This window comes from Pyrgilauda ruficollis, unplaced genomic scaffold (genome assembly GCF_017590135.1).
Source record: "Pyrgilauda ruficollis isolate IOZ18807 unplaced genomic scaffold, ASM1759013v1 scaffold32, whole genome shotgun sequence".
NCBI classification, from domain to species: Eukaryota; Metazoa; Chordata; class Aves; order Passeriformes; family Passeridae; genus Pyrgilauda; species Pyrgilauda ruficollis.
The window spans coordinates 5,929,830-5,957,809 of record NW_024524600.1 but is presented as its reverse complement, the minus strand read 5'-3'; the positions used below and the strand labels follow the sequence as shown (position 1 = coordinate 5,957,809).

The following is a 27,980-nucleotide window of genomic DNA, read 5'->3' as shown; positions in this document are numbered from 1 at the left end:
TTTTTAATATTATTTTATTGTTTTTTAGAAATACTCTCTTTCAACCTATTTTACCTATTTTCTTCTTAAAACACAGTGATACTCTTAAGACCTAGAAGTTGCAGGGGAGGTACAATCAACCACCAAGTGTGGATAAAGATCAGTTGAGAGAACACGCACAAGTTCCTATGAGCAAAATAAACCTGGTAGAGTATGAGTGGAAATTAATTTTCCCCCCCATGGGTCTTGTACTAGCCTGCACAGCTGTGTATATTACTCTGTTTCAATTCTCTATCCTCTAAGTAATTATATATAAAAAAAATGACTCAATAGAAATTGTAGCTATTGGTAACTAAACTCATAAGAACTCATAGAATACATTAGTCTACTCTCAGCATTCAGAGCTCTGGGCTTAACTACATTTTAGAATGATACCACAGAGGTCAAAAGATGCAGAGTTGCGTTAATAAATTATTACAAAGATAAGATAATATATTTCATACACATGTTTCCATCAGGAGCTGATGAGTCTAAATATTACACATTATTATTGAAGCATTCAAATAACATTGTATGAAAAAAATACAATACAAAATATATTAAGGCAACTAGCACACTTTGCTGAAACAGAAACTATTTATAATAGCCAGGATGAGGAAAAAAACCCAACAAATAAACCACAAAAATTTTCTTTTTCAGAAAAGACTTTTTTTTTTTTTTTTTTTTTCTGCATTAAATATGAGCTAATCAGCAGTCCTAGCACTCTGGCCATTTTAGAAAGCACATGGTTGACAGACACTTAGGAGAAGGAAATTAAAGAAAAAGAAAGCAGTGTATGTGAAAGAATTTTACATTTACACCTTCTAGGCACTGTCCATTTGCTTACTTTGTAGGCTGTTAATTCCATGATTGCTTTGAATTTTGCAGAACTGAACTTTATTCAGAAATATTGTAATTATTTCTCCATTCAATTCTTTTAATCAAAAGTATTAAGCAGATTGATCTGCAAAATATGAACATGGCAACCCAGAAATTATGCACGTGCTCTCCATTAGCAAAGCTTCTAGCAGAGAGTTAGAAATCTTGTTTGGTAACCGAGACACTTCAATTCTACAGCTTTGTTTTGCATTTACAGCAATATGCTGGAGAAGGGTTTGAGATAAACCACTACATCCTAAATGAAAAAAACTGACAACCACATAGTTGTAAAATTCTCATGTTTTGCATTCCTTCCTTTTTTTTTTTTTATTTTACCCAATATTTTATTGGGTAAAGAAACACAATATTTTATTAACTATATAAAGTGGATCAGTTTTAGTGCTATCCCGAAGTCCTCACTGAGGAAGAAGGATTCATAGGTTCCTGCTCCAAAACAGTACGAGATGGGATTTGAAAACCTACTTGCTATATGAAAATAGTTGCTAGCTAGCTATTGGGAAACGGTGTCTAGCCAGAGACTAAAATGTCTGGTTCCTACCTGCTGCTTCTGCTATGCTTTTTTTGGTAGTCATGATTTCAGGAGGCTTAAGACACTGGATCCAACCGGTGAGATAGGCAGGAGAAAGTCTTGCTGAAAATGCCCCTAGGGTTAGGTGTGAGCCTGGGATTTCAGCGTCTCGCACAAGCAGGACGTAAGCAGTCCTGACATGCCTGCTGGCAGGAACTCTGTGGATTTAAACATCACCGGGGCAACTACAGGGTAACAACAGATAAGTAGGGGGTTTAGGGATCTTAAAAGCAGATAAAAGCTGCTGAAAGAGAATCAAAATTAAAAACCCATATGTGGAAGGTAATTTTTAAAATGGGACTTTGAAGTTTTTAAAAATATCATCCTGATATTATATATAAACTAAATTTAAAAATACAGAATAAATGAAATTATATTCTGTTCTACATTATCATAAAAACTATTTTTTAACAGATTAAATGCTCAATTATATAATCTTTTACAGCAGTTTCATAGCAAGGAAACTCCGTCTGCATAAAGCTAATGTAACAGAGCAGAAAATCTAGCTCTTAGTCTAGTTTTCTCTAGTCTCTACTTCACGTTCCTAAAAAGCTAGGGAGATGCAGGAGCAGACCCAAAGACCAAAGGATACGAAATCTCCAAACTTTTGGTCCAAGCCAGTCAGAATTCTCCCATTTCACTGAGTATCAACAAGTCTGTCTTGATGTAGCAAAGTCAACAACTTTGCACTTATTACCAGTTAACCCATTCTAGCACTTAGCATTCTAGCACAAGTACACTACTAAGGACATAAATAGACACCCTTTACCTTTGCTAAAGCAGTGCCACAGCTTTAATACCTTGAAGAGCTTAACTTTCAAGACAACACGTTTACTAATTCTTATAAATATCCTCCAAAATACAATTTAAAAAAATGCATAACTGTTTTCAACTATGTTGACAACAGTACCATGTCCCCTGCAGTTATTTCAGAGTCCTGACTGTGTGTAGAGCTGATTCCAGTGTCAGAGTCTGTATCGTTTATGTCCAGATTAGTCACTCTATGAACAAAGTCAGGAACAGCAATGCCATTACTGGAGATGCCACTGCCCTTGGATGGCTCTTCATTTGATTGAAGCCTAGTTTCAATGTTGTCCTTAACATGTAGTAAATTAAATTCTTCTGTAAGAAGTTCATATTCTTTTTCCTTCTTTTGAAGCAGTGAGTCTCTGTATGTAAGCTCTTTTTGGATGCAGCTCAGGTATGAGTTGATTCTCAGACCATCTTTCATACTTTTTTCCAGTTCATATTTTACACTTTCCAAATCTGAGGTTTCCAGTTCAGCATTAGCTGCTCCTTCTGTGCGAACAGACTCTCCGTTTTTTTCCGTGCATATACCATGTACTTCTCTTTCAATTTCAGCACACAGGTTCTCTATTAATTGCTTGTGATGTTTCAGTCTCTCTTCAACCTGTAAAATTCCCTCACTTTTGCTCAAATAGTCATGCATCTCTTTTTGATCATCTGGCCTACTCCCTTGCTGCTCAGCCTCACTTGTATTGATCATTAAATAGGAGTCCTGCACATAATTTTCTCCATCATTTGCCACACGATCTAGATGGAATTTTGCTTCACATTTTTCAATTTCCATATCTAGTTCTTTCATTCTAAGGACCTGCTGATGAATGGTATGATCTTGAGAAATGATCAGATGAATCAGTGTCTCCATATTGTCTCTCTCTTGCTGAACACTGTCCTGCTTCAGCTTGGCCAGTTTCCGGAAAGTCTTCCTCACAATTTTCTTTTGCTTGTCTATTGGCAACATCTTCATGTAGTTGGCTGGACTGAGGTCCCACTGCTTTTCTACATTTTGTACTACCTTGGCTTCAGCTGTCTTCCACAATGGAAACGAGAGGAAAGCATCTGACTTTACCAATACAAAATGCAAATTAGCCTGCTCTTCCCCCCACGCCTTCCAAAGTCTCAGAATCTTTGTCAAGGGAGGCAGTACTCGCTCTGAGCCTCTCCATTTTTCTACAATGCAGTAATCACTCGGTTTTCCAAAAAGGACCTTTTTCTCTCCAAATGTTGTCTGATGTTCCTCAAGCAGTGCTTGAATCACTTCTGAGCAAGTTGTGCGCTTTGTCAGGCCACACACAATCTTCTCCTCCTGGCAAACCCAAACCACAATCTCTCTTTCATTTGAAGCCATGTCCTTGCTGGGAGATCTGGAAAACAAGAAGAGACCAAGTATAAATTACGTATCAATGGCAGAGACAGTCTGAATAATTACTATAGTTCTGATATGACTAACACATTGAAAAACTCCTGTATTGTTGTACAAGACAATATACTTGCTTAAATTGCATGAAGAAATGTCTTTGGATTAAGTAACGGCTTTAATTGACTGCTTTAATATTATTACTATTCCAGCTGAATGGGAATCTCACAAAGTGTCTTTTATCAGATCTTGGTTTTGTATACACAGTAAGAGTGTATTAAATTTTGGCAATCTGCATTACACTTTCAGACTGACCTAGGACAGCATAGCCTCCGGATCCTCATATTTGTTCTCATTACAAAGACTACACAGACATTTCTAAGCTATTAGGAATGGCTTCTGAAGGGAAGAATGCGCTGAACATAGATGGACTGAGGAAAGATGACTGAACACCACCAATGAATCTGACAATAGGATAAATCTATAGCTCTTCTCCCACACTTGCACCCATACAAGCATAAAAACAATTGTTTTCCTTTTTTTTTCACAAAGTGTCAAGAAATTTGTTGCTCTTCCTGAAGTACCAAATAGCCTGAATTCCAGTGAGTTGTGAGAGAATACCAGCTGCAAGAGAATACATACATGGGTCTGCATTTCATTTTGTTATTTGAAATTATGCAGAAATGCAAGAAAAGGAAAAAAGTTATTTTATTTAGTTGTTTATTTACTTGTTTGTTTATGAATTACAGTGAATGTGCTATTAACCTGGTGCCTCCTTATACAGTGAGATATCTAACTCCAGGTGTCTGAGATCCCATTATGGCTCCTGTAGCTCCAGTGCCTAGACAGCAATTCAGTTGACCAGAGGTTTAAGTTCACTTTACAGCTAATTCTTCAGTTTGCCCCGATCTGGCCCTGGACTGCCGTGGGCCTGTGTTGGCAGAGTTGCCTGGATATTCCTGTCCTCAAGACTCCACTTGAATAGTTTTCTTCTTGCCCAGACCTGATGATTTGACCTCTCACATAAAGTGATAAAACAGTAAATTCCCTGAGGAAAAAAATGTCTGGATTTTCTAGTATCCCCTGCAGTTAATTTGAATGAATGAGGTTTAACCTAGTCTGACAGAGAAAGCTTGAAAAGGAAAGTAACTATTCAGACCATAGTCAAAAGGTACAATAGAGCATCTGTTTCCATCTAGGACTACTTAGCACAGAAATTTTTTAGTCTTCTGAGTTGTAGTAAGCATGGAGTTTTATTTGGCTTAATTACAGTTACACCCTATGATTAGCAAAGCAATCCAGCTTGTTCGTTTTTCCTAATTATTACACAACATGACAGACACACTGCAATCCAATAAATTGAACTATGATTGACTCAGCTCTAGGTGCCACTCTGACCAGGAGGCAAAAATCCTTAAAAGAAAAGACAACTGCAAATGAATACTAATAAAACTGACAAGTGCAAGTTTATTAGTATTATTGCACTGTCCAACTACATTGCTTCAGGTCTTGGAACATTCTCTGCAAAATGTGTATTTTGGTAGATGACTCTGAGTAATAGCATAATTTTCCCTCTCCAAAAGCTTCCCCTCACAGACCAGCATTTTACAGTAATTATTTTTTGAAACTGGTGCTCAAAAAGTTAATAATGTTTTCATAGACTACTTCTCAAGATAAGAAAGCATATATCACAGACACAGAAAATGGCAAAGTGGCACAAAGAAAGAGTAATATTCAAGTTTAAGTTGGGGGGAAGGAATGGAGGATCATATTAGATTAAATGGCATTACTGTGAAGTATGTCACACACTAAAAACTCAATATCCATAAGTCCTATGAGATTTACAATATGCAGGATGCTATACTTCTTTTCTGTTAGATTGACAGTTAAGTGAAATTCAGGTAAATCGCCAGTTGCAACGTAAGTCAGTTGTGACTAAAAATAACTCAGTATTTGCTTTACACTACAGATATGAAAAGAAAAAAAAAGCAAAAAATCATTTATTATGCATAAAATTATGCAAAATGAATCATGAAAGATACAGTGCCTCAAACCATGTAAGCTACTGATATCTAAATAATTGATTTACAAATGCAAGTATATTACCAGTCATTGAATTTAAATTTATAGAAGTACTGAAAATAAAAAAAGAGGCATAAAAATATAAGAAATACCATACTGGGCACTCTGAGACAGTAAATTCAGGCTGTATCTTTCCTGATTTCTTTTGCAATTAGGAAGTACATTTCAGGAAATAAATGTATTCTCTTCTAGCATTCCTCTGAGTGTCTTATGCAATTTGTTTTCAAATCAAAACTCTTCCTATTTTTTTTTTTTTTTTTGGTTTTGTTTGATTGGCATATTTTCTCCTAGTTAATATTTTCAGTATGTAACTGATTATGTGGATTAAGCAGAGGCCTACTGTCTCTTCTGGCTCCTTTCAAGTTTTCTCATGAGGTCAGTTTCCCTCTGTGCTATTAGCAAATCTTCAGATAAATCTGCAGAGCCCCTAGACATCCCATCATTATTGCACTGATAAATACATCCACTGTACTTTCTTGCATGAATTCCCACAGAGTTCAGCAGGAGTTAAGCAAACTTCTGACGGAAAAACACTGTATATTTTAAAGCAATCTCTACAGGATCCCTGAAAACAATATGGATGTAAAAATAACATCTTTAAAATACTGTTTTCAACATTTTTCTAGCTGTTTATCGCCCCCTGTAACTTTTTCGGTTATGATGCACCTGTCTGTCCAGACTTTACATTCAGCCTTCTTGGGGAAGGATTGTTCTTTATTTTGCCTATAAAATATAACTTAGTAGCACAACTGGATAACGTATGCACATGCAGGTACACAAAGAAATCAAGTAGCTTATACACTAAAATAAGACTTACAAATATATACGTATATTGTATATACCTACATATTTTAATTATATTGTCACATTTTACAGAAAAGGAGAGAAGAAATTAAAAGAATTTCTGAACATCTCTGTAATTCTTGGATCAAAGCAACATGGTAAAGTACAAATTCTTTCATTAATTTTTCTGTTTGTCCCAACATATATTATCTTAATTTTTATTCGGTCACTCCACTCAATTTTTGATCTTTACTTCTAAGCAAAAAGAATTAGCCAGACATTTATAATCTTACATTGCCATGGAATTCTAATGTATTTTAAAATATCAAAAGTGGTTTTTTATTATCTTCCACTAAAAATGGCAGACTGGAACCTTACCATGGACCTTTCAAGTAAAATGTATTGCATAATTCTTTTTTCATAGTTAATTCAGGTAGTTCCAAACAAAAAATGAAACATCGTTGTGTTAGTCACAGAATAACAATTACTAAAAACTCGCTTTCAGCATGCAAGAAGATGACAGTACTAGGAAACATCTTTTGTTTAACTGTGCAGTCCTCATAGAAAGTGAAAAGCAGATTCTGCATTTATGAAGTGGAACTCATCTGAAAGTTAAGATTTCAGTATAAATTCGCCATCAAAACTCCTCTTCATCGAGAGAAGACTTCCAAGAAGAATCCCTATTGCCTAGCCCATCTTTGATCATTGGGGACAATCACCAGAGGAAGCTATTTCTCTCTTTCATTAGCTATAAGAGACTTATGTGGCCACCTTCAATCAAACAGCTCCCTTACAGGTAGTTAAAATCGGGTGAGATTAATCCAATCAGATTAATTCATGTGAGATTAATTCAGATTCTGGTTTATCTGAGAGAAATGTAAAAAGAATGGTTACAGCAGCAGTTGATTTAGTATACACATCATAATTTCACAACTTAGTTTAGACCTTGACTGTTCAGTTTAGCCAGCAATATATAAAGTAATCCATTAATTCATTTCAATATTAAGAAAGAGGTCTTGAATAAATTTTGGTCATTGACAGGAATTCTTTTCTTTTTTTTTTTTTTTTTTTTTTTTTTTTTCCTGAGATGCAATACTAAAAGTAATAATCTTCAGGAACAAGATCTGCTTTAAAATTTTTGGTGTTTGCCGTGATTTTTTTTTTTTTTTTTTTTTTTTTTTTTTTTTTTCCTGAGATGCAATACTAAAAGTAATAATCTTCAGGAACAAGATCTGCTTTTAAACAGTCATTTTAACAGAGAGGCAACCTTCTCATATTTACAGGTTCCTTGGATTTTCGGTCCGGCAGTTTTGTAAAGGACAAAAAGAATAAAGAACAAGCATTTTTAATAATCTAGCAGTTAATAGGAGTGTAACAGCCAAAGTGTTTTTTTCAGTTTAAATGTTTGGATTTCCCGATGACCACAATAACAATTTCTTCAAAACTTATATTTTTTCAAAAACATAATGCTGCAGTAAACAGGCTTTGAAACTTTCAGTTCTGTTTTGAAGTCTGTTTCTTTGAATTGATTACTGAAGTGTTCTGCTTATACATCTCAGATTATAAAGTATTGATGATAACAGCAACATGCAAGTCTGTATTTTTTTTTTTTTTTTGTTACAAAGCCACTAATTACTTAGGACCAGATTGGAGTTTAAACTTAATAATGGTCAAAAGTACAATTCCCATCTTTTTGTTTGCTTGGTTGATTGCTATTTTCATGCCTTCTGCTCTTTGTTTCTCTTCAAGATGACCCAAAACCCCATCCCAATCATACTCTAGACCTCACACAGTCTTAATTACACCAGCACAAACTGAGTGTTGTGTGTCAGATATATAATTTGTTAATTTATTCTTCAGGCCTAGGGGAAAGTAATACATTCCAGCAATGTATAGACAAAACAAAAACATTTACTTAGGTCACACAAAGTCAAAATATGAGATTGCTTAAATGCTGGAAGGGGCACTTTTGATATTCACTGACTTTAAGGTATGTCTGGCCCAAAAATATACATATCAAACATAATTGTTTGCCTTCGTGAAACAGTCTCCCTAAATATGTAGTATATCAGTTTTACAACCAATCTTGCCAATCAAATAAAGGGATCCCCATACTTTTTAGAATTTTACCTTCATGTGTACAAGATGCTTCTTTTTCTAGACTAATTTCTGCAAACATTCTATTGGAACTAGATCAGTTCCATATCATATTGTTAGCAACTTAATACAGTGTTTCTGAAATATAATGGACACTAAAAGAATACTTTGCCTTTGTGGAAAAAAAGCATAGATAAAAACCTTGTCTCCCTTCACTGCTATAAATTATTTCTACACTGCCCCCCTCCAAAAAGAAAATTAACTCCTTTTTCAATATTACCATATTTCTTCACATACCCTCTGTGAAAATAAATCAAAATTATTAACTGATTTTTAAATACTTAGGAAAGGAATTAAAACCTGAGATTATGAGAAAAAATTTTACTAGTTGTCTCCTCCCGGTCATTGAAATAATTGTATGGAATAAATGTCAGTTGGTGAAAATAATCGCACACCAAGCAATACATTAACCTGTTCCTTGAAAATGCATGGAGCTCCTAATCATTTATAAATTTTCCATCAAAGACCTCATGCTAGAAAGTCATTTGTGTAAAATATCTTAGTCACTTTTTCCCCAATTTTTTGGGAAAATCATGTTTTATTCTATGACAGCCTAAGCCCTCTCAAATAGCACACAGAGTCTAATCTCCAACAAATCAGATGATAGCCATGTTTTATAATTGACAGACTGCTGTGGTGGGTCCTCAGCTGACCAGAGCACATAGGTGTGCTGCTGCCCTGACCTTCCCAAATAAGATCAAAATGCTTCTAAACTTTAAGCAAACCCCTACATTATGCCAAGATACCACAACGAATAAGTCACTTTCTTCAATGGAGAAGAAAAAAAGGCTCTCAGGCACAATCTTGCTGCTGCCTACTTGCAGTGGAGTCCTTGCCAAGAGATTCAGGGTCTGCCATCTAGGTGCTTTCCTGGAGTCCACTAAGAAATGCAACACTTTCAGGGGGACCCAGGCAGGGCTCTGCTGCTCAGCAGTCCCTCTGTTCTTCCCTAAGCCAAGTGCCTGAGCCACCTGCTTCCTTTGAAAATGTTGTGACACAATGGCATGTATCCTCCTGGGAAAAAAAAGACACACTAAGCAATTAATAATCTAGTGTTTTCAAGGGGCTGGTCTTTGAGCATGCTGCTGGGGCACACACATATGCCTGTTGGGAAGTATGTGTTTGTGCTATGGTCTTTGTTTAACACCCACAGATGCTTCTTCCATGTACAAGGGCCTAGAGAAAACTTGCCTTGTTTTCATGCAATTTCTAAAAAACCTTGTTATCTCAGTGCCAAGACTATTAATCTCTGTTATCTCTTAGATCTGAGCTATAACTATAATCAAGATAAGGTATCAATCAAAAATATGATGGTTCTTAATTATATATCTACTTGCTGGAAATAATAAGAAGCCGCTATTACAATATTACCTACTTGACACAAATGGCCTATATTTGTAGCATAGGGCACACGCTACATGTAATTTGAGAGCTTCTGATGTGACTCTTACATGTCAGGGTATATAAGGGCAAATATCAGGCACAGAATCACAAAATATCTCAAATTGAAAGAGACTCAAAGGGATCATCAACAACAACCAACACCCAACACCCTGCTCCTCACAGCACTACCTAAGATTAAACCACATAACTAAGAGCATCATCCAGAAGATCCTTGAGCTCTGACAGGCTTGCTGCCATGACCAACTCCTTGAAGAGATGTTCTTGTACCCAACCACATCCTCAGTGAAGAACCTTTTCCTAATGCCCAATGATTTTCTGGAAATGGTGTGGGAATGCTGTTTCTACCAGACCTCTAATATGAAGTCAATAACCAAATATGAAGTCAAAGCATAGAAAATACATACATTATCACATACCATTTAGATAACACTGCTTTTATTGTTTTATTGCATTATTGCTTTTATTGTATTTATTGCTTTTACTGCATTGCTTTTATTGTTTCTTTTTCAAAATCTCAGCATGTTACCATATATATGTGTGTGTGTATATGAGATAATAGATGAGCATTATGAAAGAAAAGATCAAAAGATATTTTGGTTTTTTGTGATTTTTGTCTGTCAAGTTTGCAAAAAGGTAAAGCTGCTGGGACCATGTGTTGCAGTTCTTGTGTGGAAGAAACTAACTTAATTTGATCCAAACGGATTTTTGATGGTGAGTTTAAACATTAAAGTTATAGAGAATACACAGTCCATATGAAAGCTAGGGTCAGAAGTATGTCAACCTTTCAGGAAGAAATGGCTCATGTTGAAAGTCCATTTTATGTTTATTCAGACTATCCACATTTAAACCACCTTTTCTCTTAACTTTTTGTCCCCTTCTGTAAAGGCAATAAAGGCCAAATCTTGTATTTGGTATGCCTCCTGCCCAAGTACATGACACGCTTCTGAGTTTCCTAAGGGCAGCAATGAGGAAGTAGCTGCTCTCTCACTACCCAGAGAAGCTGGAATTACTCCAAAGCCTTAGGGATTCAAATGAGCCTATTAACTAACTGCATTACCATTCCCCTTCACAAGTCCCTAAAAACAATATTAATGGAGACACAGTAAATATCCATGTCATAGAGGACACAGAAATTCCATACATGACGTGTCAGAAACTTGCTTCTTCTTCGCTTTTGCATCATATGCAAGTCAGGGAAAAGGTCACCTGAAGGGTATCATGGCAAGACAGAACTGGTACTTTAACTGTGAGAATAAAGCTCTTGATACAGATAATCAGCGTAGTCCCAATGCCTCAGAAAGACTTGGAAAGAACACCACAGAACTTCTGAAAACAAAATAATTATTATTTATACAGAGAAATAAATTTCTCTCTACCATCTGCTTCTGTATCCATTTAATCTTGCTCTATGATAAAACTTCCTCCTTTACAGATATGTACATAGGCATTTACTAAAAATAAAAGAAAATTAGGCATCTTGTGAGCCAGTGATATTTTTCAAACATACACATATACACAGTAGTTTGGATATTCTAACTGAAATATTTCAGATATTTGAAAAAGAAAACAATTTAAAGAAAGTCTATTTTTATAACTAGCTAGTTACAACACCTTTTTTCCCCCTGATATAAATTTAATATTCATTTTTCTGTTCTTTTTTTAAGGCATAAATTTTTAATTCAGCAAGATACACATACTGTCAGGAAGGCTCTATGAAGCATTTTAATTAGCAACAGCTGTTGCAAATTATGTCCAATGTGAATTAAAATTTGTCTACTTAAAACTATAAGTAGGTCCTTCATCTCCATTGCAGAGAAGTGCCATCACCTTAGCTACTGTGCAAAATTGCATACATTACAATTCAGCAAAGATCTGTGGTTGAAATTTCTGTTCACCTAAACACTTTATACTATGTTGGTGCTCTGTGACAAATTTCAGTGGAATAACTTTGAATTGCAATGGAATAGTATTATTTTTTATAGAATGAAAGCATGAAAGGTATGACAGAGTTTAAAGAAAATAATTCTAATAATTCTTTTACTGCAAATAACTCATTCACACCAGACTGCTGCTGACTTGAAATGTCAGACTTTGGTAAAAATCCCATGGGAAATCTTGGGCTTCATTCTAATAACTGTACTGCTTAGAAACAGGTGTCTGAACAGGGACCAACTGTTAAGAAAAATAAAAAAAGGAAAAAAGCCCTGACAGTACTTAAAACAGATAAAAAGGAAACTAAAGCAGCCAAGAAGAAGGACCAACAAGGGGTGACAGCAATAATTCTATCATCCGCTTAGTGGATGGATAGCAGAGTTTGTACTACATAGAAAATAAGCCAAGAAATTGCACTAACTCAGGATATTGCACTAACAGAAAGACAGAACTAAGAGATACTGTAAGAGGAATTATACACTTTGTTCTCCAGATAAGAGCAATAGTTATGATGGATTAACCTGAACATTCCCCTGCTGCTCTTTTTAATAATGACAGGACACCGTGTCTTTGCTACAATGACCAATATTGTTTTGCAAAACCTCATTTGCAAGGGCCGAGTGCAGATGTTCAGCAAAGCCAACCGAAATTTTACTAGGTCCTCCCCTTCACTTACTAGCTCTGCCCTATACCATGTTTACACTTCCAATCACAGGCAAGTGCAAAGGCTGCAGCGGAGACTGCATTTGCCCCTGCCCTTTCCTCCTGTCTTACCTCTGAAATTTTCCTCTGCCCCTACGGGTACGCATTCTCTATAAATTACACCTGCTTTAAATCTGCCTTCCTGTCAGACTAATCATCATTTCTCCATTGTATAGTCAAAGTCATAAGGTTGGTGAGTGGGTATTAGTCAAAAAAATGTTTGGAATTCCAACAAGTGTGGCGTGCACACAAAATGTCATGACAGGTAACACGTTTATCATACCAGGCCTGTATTTGGAGTAGCATAACACAGTGGAGGGGAGGCTTGAGAAAAGGAGAACTAGCTGTGCTGCCCACCAAAATATTTTCCAAGATGAGTAACAGTAACATCAACAATTTACTTTACTGGGAAAACATGCTTTGATGTGTATATTGCAACTGCTACTGAGGAAGCAGCTGTTATACAGGAATGGAAGATCCAGGAAAAACTCCAGAGCCAAAACAAACACTGACATATTCAGGGATAGTAATTCTTTAGATCATGATGGGGGGGATGGGAAGACAGACATTTTCAAATTCCTCAGTGTTAATGAGCAACATGAGAAGTTTAGAAATAGCAATACAGTAAATGCTACATCTTAATTTTGAGCAGTGAGTAGTTCTCACTACTTAACACATGAAAATGCCACTGGTACTTTTCATCTACCACAAGAACTTTGCTACACTGCAAAAATACAATGCTTTAAATGGCTTCTGTGTTTAATTTAAGTGCCTATTTTTAAGCACTGGCTACACTTTACAAACTTTATGGAGCTCCTATTAATAATGTACAGAATGTGTTTAAAACTCCATCACTTTCAGTAGTATAGAGGAAGCAAAAAAATTTACAGCTCATTTGGAACACAGGCTTCTAAACTCTAGAATTGCTGTTACGGTTCATAGAAATTTGTGTTATCTAACTTCTCCCAATAGTATTTTTATAATAGCCTTTTAGAAGTATCCTGATTGTTTATGAGCTTTTAAGATCAAAGAAGTGAGGGGAATTCCAAGCATTGAGAGTATGAAGGGGTTTTTTGTTTGGTTTGGTTTTTGGGTTTTTTTTTGGTTGGGTTTGGTTTTTTTCTTTTTTTTTGTGGTTCCATGAAATTCAGTTCAGCTTTTGTTGAAAGGCAAAAGTGTACTGCTTCCCTCCCCTGCCGTTGTTGACATTTTGCTCAGTGAAGAAACAAACACAAAAATATTCAAAGGCTGGGTCCGAGCTGCCAAAACTTGAACAAAGTGTACTATATGTAGACAGATGATAATAAGGCAAGTTAAATAATGGAATGAGATACAGACAAGGAAATAATAAGACTTCATGCTACTTTTCCAATACTCCTGGATCTGAAGGAGGCTGGGATGGTTACCTTCTTACGAATCCTAATATGCTCTGCATGTTTTACACCTCTTCTCTGCTTCTGGTGGCACCATGTGAGACAAGTGCTCTTCTCATTCATAACGAATGGAATTTCCAGATGGATTTGGTTTCTTTTTGCCAATCCTAAGGTTAAACTCAGGCTCAGGACACAAAATAAGAAAAATACTCATCTGGGTTCTATGGTGTCAAGCAAGAATAGCAGCAATGCAAAGGGAACGGTAGAGAATGGCCAGGAGACTGGAAAAGGGCTTAGGATTGCTCTCAGTGCTACAGCAAGCCTTTAGAGCTGTTCAACAATTTCATCAATCATTACCCTTTCCTAACTTCTTAAAATCTAATGATTTGTCAACACAGCTTTTCTGTATATCATAAAAAAACAGTTTGAGTATCTCTCTGCAGTTTGCTAGGAGCGAGAAAGACAGTATGGGCTTTAATATTCTGCTACATGTACTGCTATCAATTTTACAGTGAACCACCCCCCTCTGAAACTACATTGCACAATCTTTCCTATTTCATTTGCTTTCATTAAATCATTTTGAAAAACATCACCTCAAAGGATGTTCTAGCAAGACTTAATTTACATCAATTCTTTCTTTTCTTTTTTTTCTTTCAAATTTCTGCCTCAAACTTTCTGAAAAACAATTCAGTGGCAAATGTGTTCCATTACTTACAGTATTTGAAGAGCTGAAAGGAAAAAATAAAAGATCAGATAATGAAGTGGACTCTTATATAAATGCTCATTCTAAAGAGCTAAATTGAGTACTAGATAAATAATTATGCTAACGAGAAGAGTGGACATAATTTTTTTAAAAAGAAACCTGAAGCATTTTTACTGTCCATTGTCAGACTGAGAGATTTGTGCAGCTTATGCTTTCAAGTAATTTTCTAAAATTGCCTATCAATGAATGCTTCAATATGTAGTTAGTCACCCACAGGCTGATAGGGTCTCTGAAATACAACCACATCTTCTCTAAAGAAGCTACTGAATAAATGAAATAAATTGTTAACCTCACCAACTGTGCTCTTCCCAAGCAATGGATATGCGTAAAGAGGGCATAGGAGACTGCAAAACTAGCTCTAGCCAGCTGAGCAATACAGATAGGAAAGGCAAAAAGGGATGAATTCCTATCTGGAGGCAAGTTTAAAGCTGGATCATAATGATTACCAAGAGTAATGGGAAATTTATGAAATTAATGCAAAGAAGAAAGGTGTAGACAAGAGAGAGATACAGAGAATGGAGTCTAGCAGCCCCCCATCCCCTCCCAATTTTCAGCTGTAAGAGCATAAGGAAGATGACTGCAGAGGAAAGACATTCCATGTGATTCAGATAAAAAGCCATGTGAATCCTAAAATATTTGAACAATTATGACTTAAGCCCAAAACCTGTTCTATGACAGACATAATGGGTTCAGATAATGTGTTTCCAGCTGGAAGAGGCTCATAACCATGTCAGTTGTCCATCACAAGCCTCCCACTGAAGCTGAGCTTCTTGTCTGATCTCCAATGAGTCATGATGAATCAAGCCATAAAGATAAAAACCTTGTTAAACCATCTAAGATAGCCATCCAAATGTGACTGAACAGTTTAGGAAGAAACTTCAAAAATATAATACAGTTGAAAAGGTGAAAACTCCTGGCGAGAGAACTATGATGAACAGGGAGAGCAGATACAGGCCAAAAATCTGCAGTTGGCGCAGCTGAAGCTAAGCACGTGACAGCGACCAAAGACCAAGGCAGGCCTGAGAAATAATGGTGCTAGTTTTGTGAGACGCATCTATGGCAGGATAGTGATTATCCCAAGCAGGCTGTGACACCAGACACTGCAAACTACTTGTTGTCATTAGTTCACAGAAAGTCAGACTGAGTCAACATTCAAATTAATCCTATGTTTCTTTATTTCACATATCCAAATGTCTTTGCAGGTGGCGATCCTTTCAACATATGAGGAACTGAGATGGCTTCATAGCTCAGGGAGGATAAAAAGGCCTTTTAAGAAGGTACTTCATAAGCTGAGTGGTTACCACAGTGACAGGTGGATGAAGGCATGCATCCCTCTGCCACATGAACAGCTCTGTCATGTTGGGAGAAATACACATATTTAGCTTTCTTCTGCGACATGTGCACATTCTGTTTGTCACTTCTGACAGGCTGGTGTGTGTACTCAGATTTGTAATATGTAGATGCATAAATATGCAATCTACGGAAGTGGTTATTTTTGCATGTATTGTTTATATATACAATAATTTGGGGTTTATAATATATTTTATTGTACATCTGTGACAGTACATGAGGTATACATATGCATTCTGTGATGACATCCAAAACATGCTGTCATGAATTAATTTTTATACTGAATATATGCCTACCAGGCACAAATGCTTTAGCACAAAGAAATAGGTTTAGCATGCAGCCAAGTACTGAAAAAATTCACATGTTGTTAAAGATTTCCATGCTACTTAGTTCAACAAAAATTAATTTGATTCAGTGTATCCATAGAAAGATTCATTCTCTGCTACACTGGTCACTTGCCTCACTTAAATGCATGTAGAGAAAGTACTCAAGTTTTGTCAAGACATGGAACGTATTGAGGCATTGCAGACACTAAATACTATAACTTTCAAGTATCTCCCTTGCTGCTGAAATTCATAATGCTCACTTGGACATCTCAACTTCCACAGAAAATACTACAAAAGAGTTGAACTCCTCACAACGGGGTTTGCTGACACCAGCAAGTTCAGCAAGAACTGAACTGAAGCAGTCAGAAACATGAACAAAAGGGCAGGACTTAGATGCTGTTAGATCATGTTCAAATGTTCATTGCATAAAAAACCCCAGAAATATTAATTAGTACAGCAATCCAAAACCTGATTCCCTTCTCTCCCTGAAGCTTTCAACACTAATCCTTGTCCTTGTCTGCCTTACTGTAACTTAAGCCAGCAGAAAATTAAGCAGTTTTAAGATTAAATACTGCAAGAATTTCAGTTTAGAATAACTTCACAAGACTTTCCTGAAAAATGCATAATGATGGAAGGACAAACTGCACGGTGTTCAGGAGCAGTGTAAGACATACTAGAAGTACAAGTGGCTGGGGAATGTTACCAGAATTTAAACATCCAAAGTTCTTAAAAATTGTCTTAGATGACTGGAATTACATTTAGGCACCTTCATAAAACTTACATTTGTTCAATACGTGTGCATTTTCATTTGCATCTATTCTCCTATCTATGGTACAACCCTTTTAAGAGGACACTTTTCAAAATTTAAACTTTTGATATATGTCCTTTACCATCAGGTATTCAATTGCTCTTCAGAATTCTGTAATTCTGGCATTACAGAATTTATTTCCACATACTCTTGTAGGGAAAAAACTCCCTTTTACAAACCAAAGCTATTCACTCATTTAAATTCCCACTCTAACTGAATTGATATCCACATGCAAAGTAAGACATCCATAAACTTCCTTTACTCAGCCCTTACGTAAAAAGTGTTTACAGGACACTGAATTAGCAAGTGAGGAGTACACAGTGAATAACCAGTTCTGTAAACTGTGGTTTATGTGTCTTGCCCAAAACTAGATAGGAATTTTGTGGCAGGGTCAGGGAAGACATCCATGCTATTAGGATGGTTCTCCCTTAATCATACATAATCTACCTGTAATTCACCTCTCCGTTCATGTTTCCCTTTTTAATTTCTAAAATGAGTGGTGCAAAAGATGGTTAATAAGCTACTCTACAAATCTGAGCATGCTCCATGACAAGTGATTGGGTGGTGCTCATATCATCTACCTTAAGCTATTTAAAAATGTAGATGTGCAAAGATAATTTTCTGACCTTCCTCTGTAATCAGTGGCATAAAATAGGCACCTCCAAAAGGGTGACTAATCCCATACTGACAGCCTGTCTAAGACTAAATGAATTGCCCTCCAGAAGTGTTTAGATGTATCCATTAACTACAAAGAGTACCTAGATGACAAGATACCTAGATTTTCAGTAGGCTCAAGTAGAGTAAGAAGGAGCTTGACATTTTTGTTTCACTATATATTGAATCTCAGGAGCAGTATGAGTGTCAGCAAAAGTACTGTGACCATCCACAGCTGCAGTTCCAAAAATAACTTAGATTTTTGTCAGATACCTGTAGGGACTTCCATGGGTAAACAAACATTATTAGTTATCTACCTAATCCTTAAAGTACCAGGAGTCTGGGAAAGTGCAGTAAAGTCAATACCTAGATTGTCATTAGAAAACTGAATTTGTGCAGGGCTTTTCAGTAAAGCAGGATGTTGACAACAAAGTGGCCCTGAGAGATACAGGCAATAATCAAGTTAAAAAAGGATATCCAGTGCCTTAGCAAAAAGGATATCCAGTGCCTTCCTCAGTCCAGAGGAAGTCTGTCAAAAGCTAATGTCCAAAGAAACAGCAGTTCAGAACATCAATTTACCAACCAAAACATCAGCAGCTGAACAAGATCAGCACAAGATCCCACATTTATAAATATCACTAAACCACTCTTTGATTAGTGAGCAAAATCTGATAACTTCCTATGGTAAATGAGGTATACTTTAGGTCATCAAAACAGTGTCCCAACTGTTGCTCTGAAAAATGTTGTAGCTTAAAAGTGCTTTCACAGTGGAAAATACCCTCTGTAGAAAGAATTCCTTTGAATTGAAGGAGGTTGGGGAAAGCAAAGTAAGATGTTCTACATGGATGATGGAATCTATTAACACAAAGCAAATTGTGTGTTCAAGACCCAAGGGCAGACTCTCTTAAAAATTAGTAGTCTTCACTCAACTGCATTATTCCAGTGAGGTCATACACCCTTACAAGTTAAACTAAGGTAAACATATTTATACCTGACCAAAACAAGAGCTAATAGATTATTAAATTTTCATAAACCTGATTTTGTCCTTGAACATGAGAATATTATGCTTTTGCATATTTAAGCTTCAATATTTTTATGTTATTAAAAGGAGGAATAAATAAAATCTTCTGTTTTTTAATAGAGATGATTCTATTTACCATTATGATGGGAAATTTGTAACTTGGAACTCTTTAGATCAATGAAAGAGAGCGAATAGGGATGAGGAATAAAGAAAGTAACTTAATCAGATTCATGATTTTGACCCTCACTATAAAGAAATTATATATTATATTCACAGCAAACACCATATCTATAAACACATTTTTCTCCTATGATTATTCTGCAACTTACTAATTAATGTGGAAAAAAGTCATAAAAAAACAACCACAACCTAGAAAAACAGAGGTTTACATCACCTCCAAGATTACAACACAGCCTGGCTTCTTCTAATGCTGATGCTCAAAAATGCATGTCTAGTAACCATTTAAACTACAATTTAAATGTCTCAAACTGACATAGGGAAAAATGCACTCAGGCAGAAAGGAGCGGGAATGAAACAAGAAAGTTGGTGAAAGAGAAACACATCTTCAAATACAGGGTATAAATAAAGTGCATGAGAGATGTACCAAACATGCACTAGAATTTTTTCTTTCAAGTTTGATGTCTTTTGCTCATTACCACATTACATGACATATTATTATCATATTATTATATACAATTACATGACAATTTATTATCATTACCATTGAGAACCTTTCTTTCTGTTTTTTTTTTGTTTTTTTTTTTTTTTTGGTTTTTTGGTTGTTTTTTTTTTAAATAGTTTCTGCAGGTAATTTTCTTTTGTTTTGTTCACTTCACAAAACCACCTCAAAATATATTATTATGCTCATGAAATTTCTTTATTTATTTCTCTTTCTGTGACATTAAAACACTCCTTACAAGACAATTTTAACATTATGGAAAGTTTTAAACAATTGAAAAATTCCTCAGAAAAATCACATAAAATCAAACCTAAACAATCCACAGTGTAATCTCACTTTCCTGCATGGCATCTATGTTTAGTGGACTGCATAAGGACTAGAATAAAAGAACTCACAGATCTAATTCTTACCTCTCCCACTAACTGGCTTTCACAGTCTGCATTTCTACACATTTTACACTATCTAGTCATGTCCTACTTGTTTTCCTGAGGCATGTAAATACTAACACCCAAATCACTGCTAAGGAAAACTATGTAATCTTGTCGTGCGTTTGAGGTCACAAAAAAATTGGTATCATTATCACTATTGCAACACCTGCACCATAAGTGTAATTCTGGCTAGGTCAAACCAGGAAAAGGCAATGTGGTTAATCCTGGAGCCTATTTGAGTCAAATTCTAGAAAAGTGCTCAAAAAATTATTCTTTTGGACAAGGCTTCCTGAAACCCTCTTATCTGTTTTGTCCTGTGTGATACCTGAGGAATTGCTAGCATGGAAACACTGTAGAGAAGGAGACAGAATGTCATCATCTTGAGAGTATCATAACACATAAGAGAAACAATGGAAGTGACAATAACAGCCCAGTTACCTATGCACACAACTGGGTACCAGCATGTCCAAAATTCAGTCTTAGACTTCACTTAATGCGTGGTCTTAACATTTTTATATTGCATCATCCTTTCTGTCACTATTAATAAGGATTTACCAACATACTAAATATAGAAGCTGGATGAACTAATTAAGGCTTGTACAGCATATGAGATGTTAATGTTTTCAAATAATAGTGTTTCAGACCAGAGTTTTAAATTGTTATTATTACTCATATAAAACAAACAAAAAACTTTTTTTCTGAGCAGAGGTACTACTCTGTGATTATCACTGACTTTCATTAAAGCTAATAGAATTTTTAAAAATGCCCCAACTCTAAAAATTTACTTCTGTCTACTGAATTAATTACATATTTAGCAATGTGTCTTTCTTCATGCACAATACTAGTTTTTCAACAGTAAAATAGAAAATGACCACTGACCAGCAAGATTTTTCCTCTTTTTAATATTTTATTAAAAAAAACGGGAGTTTTGTCTGAAAAGTATCTCTCAGCCCAACTCTACACTATAGTAGTGTTTCAGATTAGCTTCAACTTAACCGAAGTCATGCTCTTAAATGGTGTAGTATTACACTTCCATTACTTGTCTTATTTACTCCTTCAGGATGAAATTGCTGCCTGCCCTCCTGGAATAGTAGATAATTAACTCTTTAGAAATAAGGTTAGTGTTTTGCTAGACAAAAAGCTCTTCCTGAAAGTGAAGTGAACAAATATGTACAAAGATTATTAGAAAATGTGTGCAACCATTCTGACCTCTGAGACAAAGCTTCCAAGGAAGACCAGAAAATAAATTATAACGTATGAAGTGTGGCTCAAAAAGGACCAACTTCTTTGGTAATTCACTAATACATCTCACACTCAGGGAAAAGTTAAAAAAATACGTTAAAAAATGCATTCTACCATTACAAAACAAGCACCATCTTTTCAATCTAAAAATTTAACACAGATAGCACCAGTGATTCTAAAACTTTTATCTACCCTCTCCAACATACATACCAAATACCTCGTAGTCTTGTATCAAAAAGCACCTTCATAGCTTCATATAGACTTTTATCCAGGAGTGCTCATCCAAGAGAAGTATTAGACATCTCACATGATCCCATAAGACTTACAGTGTGGGTCATACACAGTTCATTCAGACAGCTGATCTCCAAGAGCTTTACCAGTCCAAACCTCAATGTTGAGCATTTTCAGATTTACTTCATCAAGGTTTAAAATGTACAGCGGTGTACTCAACCGTAGGTAGAGCAGAAGAGATGTTCAGAGCAATACACAAATCACTGGACTAACCAGATGCAATGAGAAACTACTGGAGGGAGGGAGAAAGGGAGGGATCATGGAAATGCAAAGTCAGTATCAGATAGATGAAGTCTCTAATCTAATTTACTACCCTGCACTGTAATATATACACTGAGAGAATAATTGAATGTGTCTCTCACTGGGGGGGGGCCTCTGACTGTCAGGACAGGAAGAACTCCCTCTTCTATCCATAGCATTGAATGGAGATACATGCTATCCGTAACATTGAATGGAGATACATGGGGTTTTTTTCTACCTCTGAACCTGTATGAGCTGATTAAAGAAAAGCACAATTAAAGAGTAGGCAAGGTAAGTCTTCCCTCCTACAGAGAAACACTAAAATTCCTGTGGCAGTGAGTAAAAGTGGAAAACAGTGGAAAATAGTAAACAGTAAAAGGCAGAAAAAAAATACAGGAAGGAAAAGCAAAACCAGTAAATATATTTAAATATTAACAGATTTGTAACACAATTGTTTAATCATGAAACATCACTCTGGGTTCAGAATTGTTGCATGCCAACAGAGCATAAAAAGTTTTGTAGTAAACATAGGATCATCATGAAGTACACTAGCAAAACGTGTTTCTCAAGCTGTTGAACATAACAGGACAGTCCTACAGCATCAAGATGGATTATCTGTACCCTCTCCCTTTCAGGATCCCAGCTACAACATGAATGAAACAGTAGAGATTCAACAATTTTGTCTAAGGGTTATGTGCCAAACCCAAGGAAGTGGTTGAGATGAAAGAAATAGCAATGAGGTCAGTTTTCTCACTGTGACACAGACCCAGATATCCTTGAAGTGTTTAGATAAACCTAAAGACCCATTTTCAAAAGTGATCAAATCTAGCACCCAAGAGCAGAGAAGTCTTAATCCTACTGAAAATCAATGCAGCATAAATTCCTGTTCTGCTTAGCAACAAGAAAATCGAATACAATGTGAAACCTTGGTACCTAAACACTGCAAGTGTCTGTGTTCTGTATTTCTCATATTTGGATAGGGAGTTGTTTTGTCTCTGTGCAGAGAAATGTGTTAGATCAATACTAGACCTTATGAGCAAAGAACTCAGTGCCTTTTTGCTTCCTCCACCTTCAGCTAAGCATTTCTGCCCTCACTACACTTCTGAAGTGTGATATGAGCTGAGCATTCCTCTCACTCTCAAAGTAAGCATCTTTAAGAGATCTGCATAAAAATAAATCCTCTTGAGTTTATTCATGTTGCAAAGCCTTAGTCCTGCAGGAAACTTTCATTTTTCCTTTGTTGCCTTAGAGGGTACAACCTGTCCCTGCTGCACACATTTGGATTTGTAATTGGGTGGGGTGTCTTGGAAGTATTGTTCTCCTGGGGACATAGTGCAAGCACATACACATTCTGGGGACTGTGATTACTTCTGGTTGTCACAGGACAAAGAATACTGTAAAAACTACTTATACCTCTTGAAAAAGATATTGAAATATCACTTTTGTGTCTTTCTTGACAAGAAACATATGCTGGAGTCACAATCCTAGACGTCACTCCCCTGAAATCAAACCAGGGCTTAAGTGATCTATACGCTACATGGGCTTTGTGCTGTCTCTGTATTAGTGACATTTCAGAAGCCCAAGAGAGTAATACGGAATGAAGACTTTTCAAATACTAACAGTAGTTCAGCATAGGCTATGTCTTCCTGAGGTTTAATCTTAGTTTCTTTCTCTAAAGACTCGTGACATAATGGACAACGTCCCTCGCCTCTCGCTCAGACACAGACTCAGTGTAACCTCTTTGTTTGAACTCTGAGGTCTTAGGGGCAGAAACTGACAATTTACAATCTGGATGTGAAGAGCCTACTACTAAACAGGGACCTGATCTGGAACCTCTGGGCAATGCTGCAAGACATGCACTAATTACAGTGGTGTCATCTTGTTATCTGAGCAAATGACTGTAACGCCTTCATTTTCCTTCTGGCTCTCCTTCCACCTACCTTTGTTACCTCAACTTAGCTTTATGTCCTCATGTAAACAGAGATTGTATTCCTCATTTGCTTATCTTACAACTTTCAGGAGTTATATTTGCATGTAGCAAATGGCCATTAAGAACTACCAGAGAAAAAGGAAAAAGCTGAGTTTCCCAGAAATGTGAAAGAGCACTAGGCCTATTTTACAAAGCAGCAGCAGGTTAAAGATATACATTTGTGTATGTCTCTTCTTGGTCCTCCTTTACAGGTAGTTAGACAAAGTCATGAGCCAAAAGTTCTGACTCTCCAACTACCAGCCTAAACGCAGCAAAGGATTTTAAGCTCACTTCTCAAGGTTTCAAATGAGTTCACCACAATTAAAATGAGAAATAATTATTACGTAGCTCTTCAATCATACTGCAAAACCATTTTACTAACTGCATAAGCAAAGTTTAGTTCTCAAAATTCAGTATCAAAGCTGACATAACATATGCAGAAATTTAAATATCTGAATAGATAATGACGCATCTTAGGAAGTATGTAGTTTGCTTTGTTCTTGACCCCCTCCCCCTACACTTCTGTGGTTACACAGCCCCTTCTTATTGCCACAAAGCCTTTCAGCCATTAGAGGCATTTATTTATTTTTGGGGATGTGACGATAAAATGAATAGAAAGTCCTAGATGAACCAGTAAAGGTTGTTTTGGTATTTTAATTTTTATTGCCTATTTAAAGCTTTGGATTATGACTTTCTTTTCCTGAGGAATAAAATGTCACATCAGCAAACATAATGAGATTGATGCAATTAGTGTGAAGATATTGTAAATTCCCAAAAGAGAAACAATTTCACTGTTGAACACAGTGGAACTGTGCTTTGTGATTTAATCCTTACTCAGGGAAGTGACTGTAGGAACAAAACTTCCACTTTAAGAGTAATAAATTTCCAGCTCTATGTGAAAGCAATTTCATAGAAAAGTTCATGTCCATCTTTCTATATCTTTTAAACAAAAAATGGCCAAATGAGAATTATACCAAAGTTTTACTGTTTTCAGACACATTACCAAAATACGCTCTTTAACCAGTAAACTACAATAGTAATAATTCTAAAATAGTATCCAATTTTTAAACATTGACTGTTACAATATAATTTATTTTCAATATAATATGCTAACAACATTTTTACACAATTCCAGCAAACACAAGCCCCCCCCACCAATAATTTTCAATATATTAAATGTGCAAACCAAAAGCCAAACAGGGAAGAGAAATGGGACGTTTTTACAAGACTATTTAGTGTTTAATTATATTCCTCATAGAAAAGATCACCCTTTGCATTCCTTTAAATACAAACTGAATTTCTGTGAAGAGCACTAGGTGAAATGGGGATGAGATTACAAGTGATTTTACAGTTTCTCACTGAAGCAAAATTCCAGTGACCTGTTCCTGTTCAGCTTTAGCTACATGGGCTCAGCCACTGTACATTCTATAGGGTTCAAGCAAATTCACTCTTTAAAAAATCTAGTACCACCCTAGCACCTGACATTATTACATAACCCTCCTTCTCCTTTTTGCAGCCCGCGTGTGGGGCATGTGGAAGCATGCACAGCGTAAGGGACAAAGTCCCCATAAAGAAACTTCGCAGAAGCAAACCGAAGGACCGCAGCAGTCCCTCTGAAGAGTTTTCTAATTAAAAAAAAGTATACACAGTACAAGTCCATCCTGTACTAAAGGCTAAACAAAAAATGAAAGCATCTCCCCCCCCGCGCCTCCCCAGGCTGAGAGCTCGATGCTCCCCTACCTCCCAGGCTGACAGCCAGCGGACAAGATAAGGCACGGGTTTGATCCGAAGGGATTGCAGGCTGCCGGTCAACCTTCCAGGGCAACGGGGCTAAGGCGCGGGGCCTGGAGCCCGGCCCTCCCGTGAGAAACTCGGGGAGTTTTGTGCCGGGGTGGGGGAAGAGCTCCGGGTTCCCCCTGGCCGCCGACGGGACGCGAACGTGGGGCTCGCAGCCGGTTCTGCCGGCCCCGGCAGCCTCACCCTCCCAGCGCGGGGCACCGCCGCTGCTCGCCCCGCTTCAGCCGGGGAAGGTTCCGAGTCCGGAAGAGCTACCTCCCGCTCACGGAAAATATTGCCCAGAAGTCAAAAGAGCCAGAGCGAAGAGGGGCACGACAGGTCCGGGGGAAGGGGGCAAGGGAAAAGCCCCTTCCCTCGGCACACGCCGGCCCGCTGCCCTCCGCTGCCCCGGCCCGGCTGCCGCTTGCAGGTGAGCCCCGGAGTTCGGCTGCCCGGAACGGCACGGTCTGGATAACACATCCTGCCCCCACAACCAGACAAAAAGTTTAAAAAATAATTCATCCCATAGCGCCCTACCTTGTCCTCCACATACCCACGCACTTTACCTGTTTTTATGCCGGGTTTTTAATAAATTCCTTCCAAAAGGAGCCATGATCCCAGCGGCATAACATCAGCGATCCCCAAACAATTCGAGGGTGTTCCCTTCTCCCCTATATTTTTGCCTGAGCGCCTTCCAGCTTGTTAATAGTCACCGAGCGTAGCGATGAGCTGGAAGTTGTGCAATTTACTGCTAACTTTGAACTCCAGCTTGTTGCTGCTGCTGCACCTTTGGAGTCCTGCCCAGCTGCGAACTTGAAGGAGGTGTTTAGAAGCAGGAAAAAGAAAGGGGAGGGGGGGAATACGCACTTGCTCCTCTGATGTGGAGTTATGCACAGAACTTGCTAAACTTTCAGCCTTGTCACCCTCAGGGCAGCAGGCAGCAAATGGGAAAGAGGGGGCTTTGCTCCCGTGTGGAACTCCGTAAAAGCGCGCACACACGCACAAAAGCTCTGAAAACTTTCCCCGGGAGGCTCCAGCCACTTCAGGTCAAGTCGCTCAGCTTAAACTCGCGTTAATGAAGGACAAGCTACAGTTGCCACACCAGTTCTCAATGCATAATAACCTGCCTTTTCAGTACCTCAGTTCTTCTTCACGAGGTGTTGAACGAGTACGGGGAAGATGAAGGGAAAAAGACCGCTGTGGCCCCTCTGCTCTCCCTGGACTTTTAAGTAAACGAGCTATTTGCATGAAAGCCTTTACCGACTGAATGCACCTTCGAAAATGTGGCCTAGCAGAGAACAAGCGAGGCAGCAACACGAAAGACTGGATTCGTACTAAGCTGTTCCACGACCTTTTTTGTTATTATTTTAAACTGGCTTTGCCAGAAGGGAAGTGAACACACACCATGGTTCCTGTTCACAGCAGCCCTCTGGGAATGAGAGATTTGGAGTAGAGCTTCAGAAGGAAAATTCTTTTATTCCCACCCCCCGCCCTCCAATTTGGAGCGGAGCAGGGGAAAGAGGAGCCATTGTGCCCAAAAGGCTGATGCCAGCGGGTGAAAGTCCCAGGGCAGGTGGGAATTTCTGTCCACAGCCCTAGCACACCGTAGCCCTCTCCTTTCTGTAGTAATTTAGCAGCTACATATTAGATGTAAGTAATTTTTTTTCCCCCTTGCAGGGCAGATTCTGTATGTGGCTGCCCATAGGTACAGCACAATAGGGAATTGTTTTATCAACCAGGGGCAATGATTAAATAGAAGCCTTGCAGAGTAAGAGCTTATCTGAAAAAAGTATTTTTTCTAAATTTCCCCTTTCCTCCCTTGTTCAAGAATTCAATTTTCCTGAAGAAAACAAAGCAAAGGCCCGTTTCATAGTTTACCTATTACTGGCAGCTCTAGGAATACCCCACATATTTTCAGTTCAGTCCCACGCCTCTGAATTCTCTGAACTGTAACTACAAAGAGAGGGACTGGAGCCTCTTAGAAGCCTTGTTTTTGTATTCATTCAAATAACACAAAAAAATAGGGAACCTGAAATAAAATAACTTTCAGATTTCTTATCCTGCTGCCAGGGCAGGTTTGAAATAGTCTGATTTCAGCATTATGAACATAAGCACACATTAAGTCCATAGAAGTCTTTCTTTTTGCTTTGAATCAGGTTATATATGGCACAAAGAGGGAATTTTCCTATATCCAAAGGACTGGGAAAATTTTCCAGTACCTAAGAGATTTTCAAGGCATATTTGGCATAAAAATCAAATCAATGTAGAACTTCCTAGTGAATAATTAGTATTCAAGTAATTATTTATATTGGGAAGTTAAAATGAAATAGCTTTATCTACAAAATAATATTCA

The 27,980-nt window shown here is 37.3% G+C and overlaps 1 protein-coding gene across 2 annotated transcripts; it reads right to left on the bottom strand.

Moving 5' to 3' along the window:
• On the bottom strand, positions 1–26,933 carry RASSF9 (Ras association domain family member 9). Of its 2 annotated transcripts, none has more exons than XM_041474399.1 (2): positions 26,194–26,933; positions 1–3,654 (listed from the first exon to the last, which is right to left on the bottom strand). In XM_041474399.1, the coding sequence occupies exons 1-2, from the start codon at positions 26,238–26,240 to the stop codon at positions 2,379–2,381; spliced, it is 1,323 nt and encodes a 440-aa protein (XP_041330333.1). In that variant the 5' UTR covers positions 26,241–26,933; the 3' UTR covers positions 1–2,378. The 2 variants fall into 2 exon arrangements, with proteins under 2 accessions (XP_041330333.1, XP_041330334.1); XM_041474400.1 differs by lacking the exon at positions 26,194–26,933 and adding an exon at positions 25,592–26,119.
• Positions 26,934–27,980: the final 1,047 nt, after the last annotated feature.